At 34.6% G+C, this 14,449-nt stretch overlaps 1 protein-coding gene across 1 annotated transcript in view; it reads right to left on the bottom strand.

Annotated features, from left to right (window-relative positions):
- Positions 1–14,449, bottom strand: part of Calx (sodium/calcium exchanger 3) — a 130,586-nt gene that overhangs the window by 30,236 nt on the left and 85,901 nt on the right. The window contains exons 4-5 of the mRNA XM_065362071.1: positions 8,082–8,181; positions 2,059–2,160 (exon numbers count right to left, since the gene is read on the bottom strand). Coding sequence (XP_065218143.1) covers positions 2,059–2,160; positions 8,082–8,181 — 202 coding nt within the window. The remainder of the gene's footprint in view (positions 1–2,058; positions 2,161–8,081; positions 8,182–14,449) is intronic.

Here is a 14,449-nt window from a genome sequence, read left to right as displayed (position 1 = left end):
TGTTATTCAAAATTCAAAAAAATGTGCATGTAAATCCAAAAATAAACTCCTCAAATCGGAAAAATAGTATTTTTTAGACATTTGGTGTACCAACCAAATTATAAAACACAAAAAATTAAGTTGGAGATAGAGATATTATTTTATGACTTCTGTTAACATCATATTGCTTTTGAAAATTTTTCAATAAAAAAATTTGAATTTCAACAATGACAATTCCTTCCAAATTTTTTGAAAATGTTTTGGAATTTCCCCGTATGATATTTTTGATTATTTTCTATCTCCATAACATTTGATCATCATTACTTTTTCCATTTTTCAAAATGATGCTCATAAAAAATTCCCACAAGTTTTGTTTATAATTTGAAAACTTTTTTTTGTTTTAATAGAATTGAAAAAGATTTACTTCAATTATTTGATATTTGAACGGAATTCATATCAAAATGCGATCTTTTTCTCAGGAATAACAACTATACCTAGGTAATTTTATTTTGGAATTTTCGGAATGATCGAACATTCATAGAAATTTCTGAAACTTTTACCTATAGGGACAGAAGAAGGAAGAAGAAACGTAGGTTGATATATATTTGATGATATTTTAAGAATTTTAAAAAAATCCAGAAATGGGGGGGGGGGGTAGAAGCGGAGTAGTTGAAACAATATTTCGAGTCTCATATAGTGGTTGTCGAAAACATTCGATATCATACACTTTTTCAATGCGTCATATATATAAATAATATATAAATTTCAACCCACACAGCATCCATTCCAGTCCAATACTTCAAACTCACATTCCATATTACAGTACTGTTCCTTCAACTGGAAATTTTCCATTTTTAGCTCACTTATAATTACGCTATACCTACGTTGAAAAACCGGGCATGTTTTTCCAAATCTCCAGATCGTTTTTTTCTTTTTCAATAAAAAAACTAAAATATTCGAAAAATTCAACTGAAAAATATCGTAATGTGTTTTTTCACGTCTCGCAACCTATGAAAAATGATGAGAGAGCCTATACTACACTTACACGAAGTAAGTTCGGTGATATATTAGTGAAAATATTTCAATGTCTTTTCATATTGAAAATTCAGATGAAAAGCCATAGCAGAGCGTTGCTCTAGTATATTGTACCTAGATCGTTATGTGCAGTTATTTGTTTTCATTTTTCCTCTTATTAAAGAAAAAAAATGATGAAAAATTCCTCGATAGCTTCCTCTACCTACGTATTAAATGACAAAACTTTTTAGATAATTTGTTCTACATCTCGCTAGTGAAAAGATTTTTTTTCGTAGAATCGATTAATAGTCTGGTAATTAATCAAAAAAGAGAGAGAAAGGTCTCGCACTATAAATGGAATACCTAATCCGAATATTTCCATCTGTCATTTCTAACGGTACAGGCTCCATTAATATAGCAAAAAATCGCCACGTTTCGTTAATTTTAATCCTATACTTAGTTCTTCAGCAGAATCTACCTGATTGTAATCACTGACCCAACTCGAAACACGAAATTTCCAGCGGGAAAAGTTTTAAAGTAAAAAAATCAAGCGAGAAATATCATCTTGACCGATTTCATTTCATTTCGTCGTCGACGAATTCCTAAAACACTCGTCGTAAAGTCGTCGAACGTAACGAAAAAACAATTTATAAAAGAGCATTCCACCCTGAAAAAACACTCCGTTCGTCGGCTCTGAACAAACAGCGAGAAATTTCCATTTCATATTCATTTCGTTCTATTTATTCGTATAATTTCATCGGGCGAATATTTCGGATGAATAAAAAATAAACATAAAGATTTATTTAATCCGTGCCTCAAACGCAGCTGCGCAGGGGGGAAAATCAAAACAATAAACCACACAGAGGAAAATCCCACGTAAACGCGAAAGGCTATAAAAAGAATTCATTTTTTGTCAAACGAAACGTAAAATTCGTCAGCCGTGACGACGCAATGGAATTTTTTTCGCCACCGAACGATCACCAGATCTGGCAAAAAAAACACCCTTATTCGAGATTCTGCTCGTTATACTCATCGTATAAAGTAAGATAAACGCGATATACGTACCTGCTGGCGGCACGAATGCGAAAAGTAATTTCCAAACAAAGGTAATACAATGTGTAAAATAGTCACACCACGTGAGCTGCGCATCCTGTTCTGATTCATCATCTGGAAAAAAAATGGGGTATAGGTTCACAACAAATGTGATGTGTACAGTGAAAACAATAAATAAAAAGAGCGAAAATTTTCATTTCGGATTCATGGGATAGTTTCCGAGTTCCGATACCTACCCCATAACGCACGCGTTCAATTCATTTTTCTTATTTGATTAGCTTACCTACCTACGTTGTTACGTATTATTTTTTCTATACGCAAAAGAAAAGCTTTCCCCCGAATAGGATAGCTGTAAGATTCGATGTTCGTTCTTCTACGTGTAAATTCGACGCCATCTTGTCTTTAAAAAAAATTTCAAATTCATCTTTTTTCATAACATCTCACACCTGAAGCTATATTATAACCTTTTAATTTAAATAAAAGTCAACGCAACAGAGCTGGAAAAAAACCACAACTTACAAAAAACCTCCAGCGTAGTTTGATTAATTAGACGACAGTACCTAATGAATTAAAAATAAAACCCATAAAAACAAAGCATGCTAAAATACTAGCTATATTTCTGAAATAGCTAAAAAGTTAACCGAAACAGATATGATTAATGGAGAATTTTATTAAATTTACTGCTGGCAACTCGAACGTAGTATTATAGTATACAAAATGTTCATTTTTAAAAGCGTTGGTACACGATAGAGGCAGGGAGATGGCATAGGCTAGAGGTTTACATTTTTACGCACGGTACGTAAAAAATTCATCTATCTATTCGTTAGAAATTCCGCGTTCGATTATTCGCCCAAGGCGGATATGGCCATAAGTTCTCGAAATAAGTAAATACAAAGTTATACGAATCGGTTTGCTTTATAAACTAGAGGCAGTTTGCTGCGCTAAAATTACATCGTCGAATAAGTTGCTTAATGAAATAAGTAGACAACGTGGAAATGTTAAACGAAATAATAACAAGATGTTAACTAACGTAGTACCAGATAAAGGAGGCATTCAATTATTGTTTACACGCGGCCGAGATATGTATTATAAATGCTTGATTAAGGTTCAGCCTTTTTTAGACGGATTTTCCTACAGAATATTCGGATATTGTACACATTGTGGGGAGTTAAGTTGAGGGTATCGTAAAACGCCATTGCTAGAGAGAATATGATCGAAAGAGAAGATTTTTTCACAGCTGTGGAGCTGCTCTGTGGCACTTTTTGAGATTTTATAGCTTTTTTTTTTAAAAAAAAAAAAGATGCTAGCTTCAAAAAATTCAAGTTAAATTTTTTGGTATTTTTGCCATGTTCAAAGAAACCTGGCGCCGTTAATTTCGTAACGAACAAAACACTTACTAGCTTTCTTGGATTTTTTTTTGAATTTTGAATGAAATCAAGGCCCTTTGTGCTCCCACAGATGTTGAGATTCCGTTTTCAAAATTACTAAATAAAGAAAGAGTAAAAAATAGTCTTTGCTAAAATATTCTCAAATTTTGAAATAGTAGCTTTTAACTTCCACACCCGTCAAAAAAGTTGAACTTTCGTCTTCGAAGTTCAAATTAAATTATTATTTTATCAATACGAAAACGAAGTAAAAATCCCCGAAATGATGAAATTAAAACTATTATTAAAACTTAGGTACTGAATTCATCATCTTCTATTCTCATATATGAGACTTCAGAGTTTAGTAGTTTTACAATTAGGTATCGTAAATGCTGGGAAATTATGAATCTCACCCTTCCTCTTCCACTCATCTTTAAAGGGTCTCGACAGAATGCACATATTACATCTGAAGACTACTCGTGAAAAAAATGTTGAACGAAAAATTTGAATTGACTTGATTTAACTAGTTTTTTCATATTCACGGCAAACTGGTTAGGCAATTTTATTAACACGTGTGAATTTTAATTCACGTTTGAAAGACAGGAAAACGAGGTAAGTAATTGTTTAGTGCCTTTTTTCAAATGTTGGATAAGTGTAAAGAGCAAAGAATGAAGGGTGATCGAATCTCTGTCACAATAATATCAAACCAGGGGTTCAAAATTTTTTGAAATGTCTCTTGCAGTTGATCAAATTGAGATGAAAAGATAAAATTTGTTTTATACTCGTATACCCTATTTTGAATCTCCTAAATTGATTGGTGGTGATTTGGGGCTGTTCTGGTGCCTCCAGCTTATTTTTGGAGGTTCTAGTTTTGAAAAATTTCCATATAAATATAAATGCTCATAAAATAAATTTCAACACTTACGAATTTGAATTCATCGTCTTTGTGATTTTTGTGATCGATTTATACACAGTTTTTCAAAATGGTTTTTCGCTCGTTCAAATCCAAAATTTTCTCCAACAATTATTTTTGATAAAAAAAATTCCTCATTTTTGAACACGTTGCGGAAAGCTGAAATTTGGTTTGCCTCCAATTTTCGATCTTCTGAATTGATTAATAATGGTTTCAAGCTGTTTATGAGACTCCAACGAATTTTTGAATTCTTCAGTTTGAAAAAGTTCCAAATCGTTTCTGACAATTGAAATTCATTTTTTATGATGTAAAAATTTTGAAAACATTTACCCAGGTCTCCAACACAGTTCAAAAGAGCCACTATGTTTTTTTTTCTATCAAAAAAATTGCTGCAGAAAATTTAGAATTTGAATCAACAAAAATGAATCTTAAAAATTAGTGTTTAAATCGATCAAGGAAGTCGTCATAAAGATGGCAAAGCCAAGTTGATAAGACCTGAATGTTTATTTCAATTTTTAACCATTTTTATGAATATTTTCCTGAAACTGGACATTCCAAAAATCCTCTGAAGGCTTCAAACCGGTACAAAACCGCCACACCTGTTCATTGTACAGGTGAAAAAAATAAGAATTTAAACAAAATTTCAGCTTTTGATCTCATTTTGAACACATTTTGTTTCCCACATTAAAAAACAAGCCCAATTTGAGCTTTCAAACATTGGCTAAAAATCGAAAAATGAACCTCAGTGTCCAAAATTTGGCCTGTAGCCCAGTAAAATAACGGAAAAAAAGGGTGAACCCATATACATTAATTGCGACCAAAGGTTTTTTTTTGCGAATATTAAGTAGGGTGGTGTGGTAAACAACATACAACAGCCCTCACCCCTACCCTTGGGGCCAATCCCCCCACAGTGTATCAAAGCCCCCCAAAATCAGTTTTTTGTCAAAAATTCTGAAATGTCAACTTTTGAGTAAAATGAGCACTGATTATTTAATCTCCTCTCAAATATCTATCAAATGAGATATCAACCAACTCCCTAGCCCCGAAGGGGGTGGCGCTACGACTCTCAAGGTGATGTGATTTCAATAAGTTCACATTTCACGACTTTGGGACTTGGGAACCTGTTCTAATCAATCAAATAAAGTCAAAATTGGGGAATGAGAATCTTTTGGGACCTAAAGTCGACCCCTAGAGGGGGGAGGGTCAAATTTGAAAATTACGGAAAGGTCATTTTTTTTGGAGGGGCATAATATAGTCCCAAATGAATGAAAATGGTCCAAAATCATATCATTGGTCAGTACTCCCATTATGATCAACACATCTAAATTTCAGCTTCCTAGGTCATCCCCACTTCTTTTAAGGAGGCAAAAACCAAAAATAAGGGTAATAAATGAGGGGTTTTCCACCTTAATTCCGCCTTAAATGGGGTGGGGATGACCTAGGAAGCTTCTAGGGGTTGACTTTAGGTCCCAAAAGAATCTTATTCCCCAAGTTTGACTTTATTTGATCGATTAGAACAGGTTCCAAATCCCAGAGTCATGAAAAATGTAAACTTATTGAAATCACATTACTTTGAGGGGTCGTAGCGCCACCCTCCTTGGGGCTAGGGATTTGGTTGATAGCTCACTTGATAGGTATTTGAGAGGAGATTAAATTATGTGCTCATTTTACTCAAAAGTTGACATTTCAGAATTTTTTGACAAAAAACTGATTTTGGGGGGCTTTGATCCACTGTGGGGGGATTAGCTCTGAGAGTAGGGGCGGGGGCTTTTAGTATGTTGTTCACCACACCATCCTAGACAATATTCGCCAAAAAAACCTTTGATCCCCATTATGTCAGGGTCAAATCGTACTTTGACTGGGCTGCTGGTGATATATTTACTTTTGGATGTTCTTTGATTTTTTTCGACTGATCCAAAAATGTTTCTATGTACCAGTTCATAATATAATATGTATCTTCCTTGTTAGAATTTAATTTTATGGTCGAAATAATCACCTCGCAAGGCAGAAATTTCAACCGACTAAGTACATGGATTTTTTTTCCTTCTCATTTTCTTCATTAAGTAAACATTTATTTTTTTCACAATTATGTTTGGGCTTTAAATTTTTTTCCAATCTTCTATTTATTTTGCTTTCATTTTTTCCGATTTTTCGCAATCTTTTTTCTCTTTTTTTCAAACTTTCATTCAATAATTGTTTTCTCAATTTTTTAAAAATTTCAATTTCAATTTTTTTTTCGTTTCCTGAGCAAAGCTAAATCGAAAAAGCATACCTACCTAGAAAAATGTTTGGACACATGAAATTTCCTAAAGGGTTGTCGGGTAGGCAGTCTTCGACTTTTTTGTTGGAAAATGGGGGTGGGGAGATTCAATAAACAGTGTGGGAGAACCTGAAAAGGCTACAGGAAAAATGTTAAATCCCATGACTTGAACCATCACTTTTCTACTGGAGTTTTAAATTTTGAAAAAGTTCTTTTGGATAAGTTGATGTACGTACTACATACTACCTTAGCTTTGCGACTTCATCGGGTAAAATTTTGTGAAAATTCCAACTTTGGAAGTTTCAGAATTGCTCAAAATAGTTTGAAATCGTTTTAAAATGATTCGGAAGATCGAAAATTGGGTACATACCAAATTTCAGCTTTCTATAATTTGACGAGATTTTGATAATGCACTTTAGTATGTAGATATGTAGTTATCTGCAACTTTGGCTGGTGATGTAAGTAGGTACATATTTTCACTTGGTTTTTTGATTTAGTTGCACCAATCCGGTTGAAAATTTTCTCAGCTGGTGGGATTCCTTCCTTATCAGTACCTACTATTTTTTGGAATACCTATTTAATTTCCCACTTTTTTCGTTCCACAGATTTTTCCAGTAGATGCGACAAATAATTGATTTTTATGCTATTGCAATACAGTGGCGTCGCGATAAGTGAAACCTCGATATGTGAAAAAACTCAATAAGTGAAATAAAACCCTCCTTCCCTTCACCTTGGACCAATTTTACGTGTAAATCAACCTCAATAAGTGAAAAAAGGCTACCTCGTTAACTGAAACTACAATTTATCCCAAAATTATTGTGTTTACCTCTACAAGTGAAATGTTGTCTGTGTTTCACCTCTATAAGTGAAAATACCTCTTTAACTGAAAGGTACTGACTCGTTCAGCCTCTGTAAGTGAAAGAGAGCCTCGGATTTTTTGCTAAAGTTAAATCGTTTCCAATGGATTATGTGTTGAACAAGAAGGCATGGATGACCTGAGAGCTGTTTAACGATTGGCGATCAAACTAAATTCGAAAATCATCACTGAAAATCGGAAAATTTTATTGTTCAATTCATGTTTTTTGTTTTTTTATCAGAACTTCGATAAGTGAAAATTAACCAAAAAAAGAAACTCTCTAACTGAAACCTTCGTATGTGAAAAACTCGATAAGTGAAACAAAAATTTTCTTCCCTTGAATTTTCACTTATCGCGACGCCACTGTATTATTTATTGACAATCACTACTTTTCAAATTTTCTATTAATAGTTTTCAACATCATTGAGATGACCTTGAAACATTTTCGATAATTTCTGCAAGAAACACCCTATTTAGCGAGCTTCCCCTATATCTGGTTTAAAAAAGAAAATTCACCTCAAAACATTTCGCAACTCGCTACATTACTTATAAACAATGATAACAAAATACAAGTCGATACAAAGTAACCGAGATAATCTCAATAGCCAAAGATGATAAGCTGAATAGAGGTATAAAGATTACCTGAATCGGGTTTAATTCGAAACGCATTCACGAACTGCTCGGACCATGAACTGAAACCAACGCTGGGGCCTTCTTGTTCGACTAATTTATTCACCGTGTTCTGCGAAATTCACAAACATAAAACAAAATACTGTAGATAGATAGTGTACACTCGTACTCTGCGCTATAATTATTACATTACCAACATTATTATGTACAAGTAGGTATCTATCTATGTGTATCTCGTCGCTCTCCGTCGCTGCCGTATCACATATAAATCTCTTTTCAACCGTATACATATTACAACCCGCATTCCCCATAGTAAATCGCCTCTAGTAATTGAATGTGGGTAGGTAGCTAGGTAGACTATACTCTATATAGTGATACAGATACCCATACACACAGATACTACAACTATAAGTATGAATAGTTTTCTTATCGACCCAGGACCCACTACATAAGCCAACCTTTAGCAATAAAGGGAAAATTTTCGCGTGTCGTCGTACAAGCGCACGTGGCCAAAGCGCGAGGTACAAACGGCACCCCGGATCTGATTAATTAAACTTATTAAAACTCGATACCAAACTCTCGCTTAAGTTGGAACTTAATAATATAAAAGGTTTTATTCTTTTCGTGACTTTTACTCACGTAGCGTACAGTTGCTTCTCGGTCGACCCATCGCCATCGCATCGCCATAACAAACTGGCAATTTGTCGGTGTATAAAAAGTTGTAATTTTTGAATTACTTTCTTATTCTTCTTTATAATTTGTAAGAGTATAATATACTTTTAAAAATGATTTAAAAATTTCAGTAACTAGACGTACCCTAGATATAAGTCCCTGCTTATACTTAGGTACCAGGTTGTTACGTTACGTTCGCGAGCTTCGGGTACTTTTTCCCTTCACCTTTACCGCCCCATCGCAGCGTTCTTTAAAAGCAATATCTACTCGATTGTAATAATGAAAGTGAATTACACGGTGCTCCGCAAGTAACGTTCGGGAATAGCGAATCGTAAATTTAAACGAGTAAACTTAATGCTTTTCTATGAGGAAACCGATTAGCGTTTTGTGCAGGCACATTATACAAGTACAGTGCAGTATATACTTCTTGTTGTAGACAAACCAGGACATTACCCTGTGTAACTGACTTAAACGTTTTCCATTTTCTCTATTTTAGTGCATATTGGATTAAGATAAAAGTACCGGGTGGTTCGTTAATTTCGACGTCGTCAGTAACATATTTTGCGATTTTATTTTCATTCAGTTGATAAAATTTGACGTAAAAGAACTTAAATTGAGTTTTTTGTTTTTTTAATTTTTAAATGCCGATTTTGTAATCAGATCAATTTTTATTAGGGTGGTCCAAAAAAAAAAAAAAAAAAAAATGAAGATTTTGGCTAAATTCAATGGAGACCATTATTTTCAGTCGAAAGTCGCCCAGAAAAAATTATAGCCTCAGAAGTGTTGCTGGGGAAGAGTAAGTCCTCAAAGACGGTGACTTTTTTGGGGAAAACATGTTTTTTTCCCTCGAGCTCTCTCTTTGAGGATCCATGTTTTCTCTCGAGCAACACCTCCAGAGCTAACATTTTTTATCAGCAGCTTTCAATTCAAAATGAAAGTCTTCACTAAATTTTCTTGAAATCATTCGATTTTTTTTTCGCGATCAATCTTATATTGAGTAGACCTACCTATAAGTATTATGGAACTCAGTTTGGAAATACCTAACGTATGTATTTTGACGAAATTTGGTTCAATGACATACATTTTTTTCTATTTATTTTTAGCCAATTTATCAAATACCTACTGCATAAATTTCTTCAGAAGTTTTGTTTATTTGGAAAATATACTGTTTATTTTTCAGCTTTATATTTTCAGATATCAAGTTAATGTGGAAGAATGGGATTTTACGATTGTATATTCGAATTTGAAAAATTCTATAAATAATGCAGACCTGGCGACTTCTAGTGAATCTGTTTCCAGAAGTCACCAGGATTCACCAAGCTGTCACCGGGGGTTTAAGAAGTGTTCAAAGGCTCTGAGTACATTCTGGCGGGGTTTTCACTAACAATACGCCACAAAAAAGACAAAAAACCCACTACCAAGCAGTCACCGGACGTTTAAAAAAATGTTAAAAGGCTCTGAGGACATTCTGGTGATTTTTTCACCATAAATTCACCTTTAAAAAGTCTAAAACTCACTTGGTGACTTTCACCAGAAGTCACCAGAATTCACCAAAGAATCGATCACCAGGCATTCAAAAAAAATTTAAAAGGCTCTGAGGACATTCTGGTGGGTTTTCAAGCAACAATTCGCCATAAAAAGACAAAAAACCCAATTGGTGACTTCTGGTGAATCTGCCATCAGAAGTCACCAGGATTCACCAAGCTGTTACCAGACGTTAAAAAAATGTTCAAAGGCGCTGAGGACATTCTGGTGGTTTTTAAACCAACAATTCGCTATATAAAAGACAAGAAACCCAATTGGTGACTTCTGGTGAATCTGTCATCAGAAGTCACCAGGATTCACTAAGCATTTACCAGACGTTCCAAAAAAATTTCAAAGGCTCTGAGGACATTCTGGCGATTTTTTCATCATAAATTCACCTTTAAAAAGTCAGAAACTCAACTTGGTGACTTCTGGTGAATCTGTCATCAGAAGTCACCAGGATTCACCAAGCAGTCACCAGACATTCAAAAACATTTTCAAAGGCTCTGAAAATATTCTGGTGATTTTTTCATCATTAATTCACCTTTAAAAAGTCTAAAATTCACTTGGTAACTTTCACCAGAAGTCACCAGAATTCACCAGAAGTCACCAGAATTCACCAAGCTGTCATCAGACATTCAAAAAGATTTTCAAAAGCTCTCAAGACATTCTGGTGATTTTTTCATCATAAATTCACCCCTAAGATGTCAGAAACTCACTTGGTGACTTCCAGTGAATCTTTCACCAAAAGTCACTAGAATTCACCAAGCAGTCACTGGACGTTCAAGAAATTTTTAAATGGGCTCTGAGGACATTCTTGTGAGTTTTTCATCATAAATTCAGCTTTAAAAAGTTTAAAACTCACTTGGTGACTTTCACCAGAAGTCACCAGAATTCACCAAAGAGTCGATCACCACTTCACCAGGCTTTCGAAAAAATTTTAAAAGGCTCTGAGGACATTCTGGTGGTTTTTCAAAGAACAATTCGCCATAAAAAGACAAAGAACCCAATTGGTGACTTCTGGCGAATCTTTCATCAGAAGTCACCAAGATTCACCAAGCATTTATGAGACGTTCCAAAAAAATTTCAAAGGCTCTGAGGACATTCTGGCAATTTTTTCATCATAAATTCATCTTTAAAATGTCAGAAACTCAACTTGGTGACTTCTGGTTAATCTCACCAGAATTCACCAAGGAGTCATCGAACATTCAATTCAAAAATTAAAAAGGCCCTGAGGACATTCTGATGAAAAATCAGCTGGAGGCTGTATAACTGCTGGGTCATTCCATGTCAACTCAACCAAAAAAATGCGATTTTGAAAGCCATGTCTTTCGATTTCGCTCAAATTTTTTTTACAATATATACCTACCCACCCAGTGAGTAAGAACCAATTAGTTTGATTCCAGCCCCCTCAGGGGAAGGGTGGGGGGGCTTCCGTTATTTTCACATTGTCTCGAGGTAGTCAACTTCAGCAGCACATTCCTCCAAAACTATGATACTTTGATCAAAACTGATTTCACAGTTTGAAAGGGCATTGCATTCAGAACTTTTCAAAAGTTGAAAGTTGAACTTTCAAATTGAAAGTTCAAATTTCAAAATGGTGCTGTAAGTGCCTAAGTGGGAGCTACCATTTAAAATTTTGAAAAAATTCTCATAGATGTACCATTTGATGTTTTTTCGAAATATTCAAGTTTCGAGATGGGATCTTTCAATGGAGAGGGAGCACCCCCACCCCTAATTTTGGGCGAAAATTCTAAAAAAATTTGGGGCATGTGACATATCGAATTGTATGTTTTTGATGACGCTGAACACGAATATGACATCAGATCTTTGATAGGACCCCATCCACTGCCCCCAGCACCTCCCCAAGGGGGGTAAAAGTTCAAAAAAATTGTTACATTTGTGTGACACATGAAATAGTATGTTTTCGATATCCCTGAACACGAATATAGCCATAGTTTTTTGAATCGACCTCACCAATGGCCCCCAGAACCTCCCCCAATGGGTAGAAGTCTGAAAAAATTGTTGGAGGCCGTGGATGGGGTCCAATCAAAAATCTGACGTCATATTCGTGTTCAGCGTCACCAAAAACATGCTATTCCATGTGTTGCACGAACAAAACACTTTTTTGAATTTTTCCCCCTTTGGGGAGGTGCTGGTGGCAGTGGATGGGGTCCTATCAAAAATCTGATGTCATATTCGTGTTTAGCGCCACCAAAAACATACAATTCGATATGTCACATGCCCCAGATTTTCTTTCAAATGTTTCGCCCAAAATTGGGGGTGAGAGTGCTCCCCCTCCATTAAAAGATCCCATCTCTAAACTTGAATATTTCGATAAAACATCAAAAGGCAAATCTATGGAAATTTTTTCAAAATTTTAAATGGTAACTCCCACTTACAGCGCCATTTTGAAATTTGAACTTTCAATTTTAAAGTTCAACTTTCAACTTTTGAAAATTTCGAAATGCTTAAAAAGTTCTGAATGCAATGCCCTTTCAAACTGTGAAATCAGTTTTGATCAAAGAATCATAGTTTTGAAGCCTTTGGAGGAATGGGCTGCTGAAGTTGAGTACCTCGAGATCATGTGAAAATAACGGAAGCCCCCCCCACCCTCCCCTGAGGGGGCTGTGACCAAACTAATTGCGGGGTTCTTACTCACTGGGTGGGTATATATTGTAAAAAAAATTTAAGCGAAATCGAAAGACATGACTCAAAAACGTTGGTTGAGTTGACATATGGAATGATCCTGCTAAATACTTTTAAAACCCATTTTCAATCGTTTTGGAGGATTAAAAAAAGTTGCACGTCAAATTTCAGATTTTCAACTTAACATGGCAATCTTTTGATTTTCCTGCATTTTCGCCTCAAAAATTCACCAAAAATCGAAAGATGCACTCGATGCCGAAATTTTGACCAATGATGTATTTTTGCATGTTCTTTCGATTTAATTCCATTCAATTCAAAAAGTTTTCTGAACGTTGACATAACTCTTTGTGAGAATTTTCAATAAATTGATTCATGTAGGAAGTAGTGGGGGAGGTGGAAATCAATTTTAAATCTTCAAAAAAAGTTTTCGAAAGCGCTGATTCTGAAAAACGTTTGATTCCAAAATCAAAAATGGACCTTCCAGATAATTGGAAGCGGATTCAACAAGAAGGCGCCATCTTAAACTGACTAGGTACCGATTACTTCGTTTGTTATCTTAGACGAATTATTCACTTTCTAGAGAAATTAAAAATATCGAGCTGAGAAAATTGAAAAACTTCATTCTACGAGTAAGTTCAAAAAAGTGGGAAAAATTATATAATAACTCGGAAACTCGAGGTTTAACAAATGACAATTTTTTAATTAAAAAATACTAATTTTCGTGGAAATGAAACAACACATTTTTTTACGGTGGCAAATCATGTTCATTTTCATTCAGATTCCCTCTTTCATTAACTCGACGAAGTAGTTTTCAAAACACCGCACAGATTCAAAAAAGGTGTCATCATATTCATTAGGTTTTCGGTATAGGTAAATTCTTAGGTACATAACGTTGATAAAAAAAAAGTTGACTTTTGTTTGAATCGTTTACAGCTTGCAGTGCGAAATATCTGGCCGTATCAATTTATCCGAATAAAAAAGTTTTACATTACAAACAAGCATAGAGATGAGACAGTTCACGACTCGAAACTTTTCACAATTTCAAATTGACAAAAGCCTAAACTCGAACAACGTTGATTAAAAAAAAAGAACAAAAGGTTACCGTATCTTGTATTGTGTGCTGTAGAATTCTTAATGTTTGTAAAAATCCAAACAAATACTAGTTATTTTAAGTGGGTACTCGGCAAAAAACGTTTGTCGTTAATTCGAGACTCGAGAAATATGAACCCTTTAAGAGATTCGATTGTCGTTAAATAAAACAGAGAATAGGCCATCATCAAAGAAACTCGTCGACGAATCGAGTTCGTTATTTTTTTCTCCTTCTCTTTCTATCTCATAAAGGTTTGAGTTACTCGGCGAAAAAAAAAAATTAATCGTGTGACAATGTTAAAAGTTTCTTCCTTTCTACCTACCTCTTTCTCCATTTATGACTCGAACAGTCCAATCAAATTCTTAAGCATTCGGTCGTACTTTATTTTTTATATGTATAAGTATGCCTACAATATATTTACCTAAGTATATAGGAAATATGACAA

Source organism: Planococcus citri, chromosome 4, assembly GCF_950023065.1.
Source record: "Planococcus citri chromosome 4, ihPlaCitr1.1, whole genome shotgun sequence".
NCBI classification, from domain to species: Eukaryota; Metazoa; Arthropoda; class Insecta; order Hemiptera; family Pseudococcidae; genus Planococcus; species Planococcus citri.
This window is presented reverse-complemented; position numbering and strand designations above follow the sequence as displayed.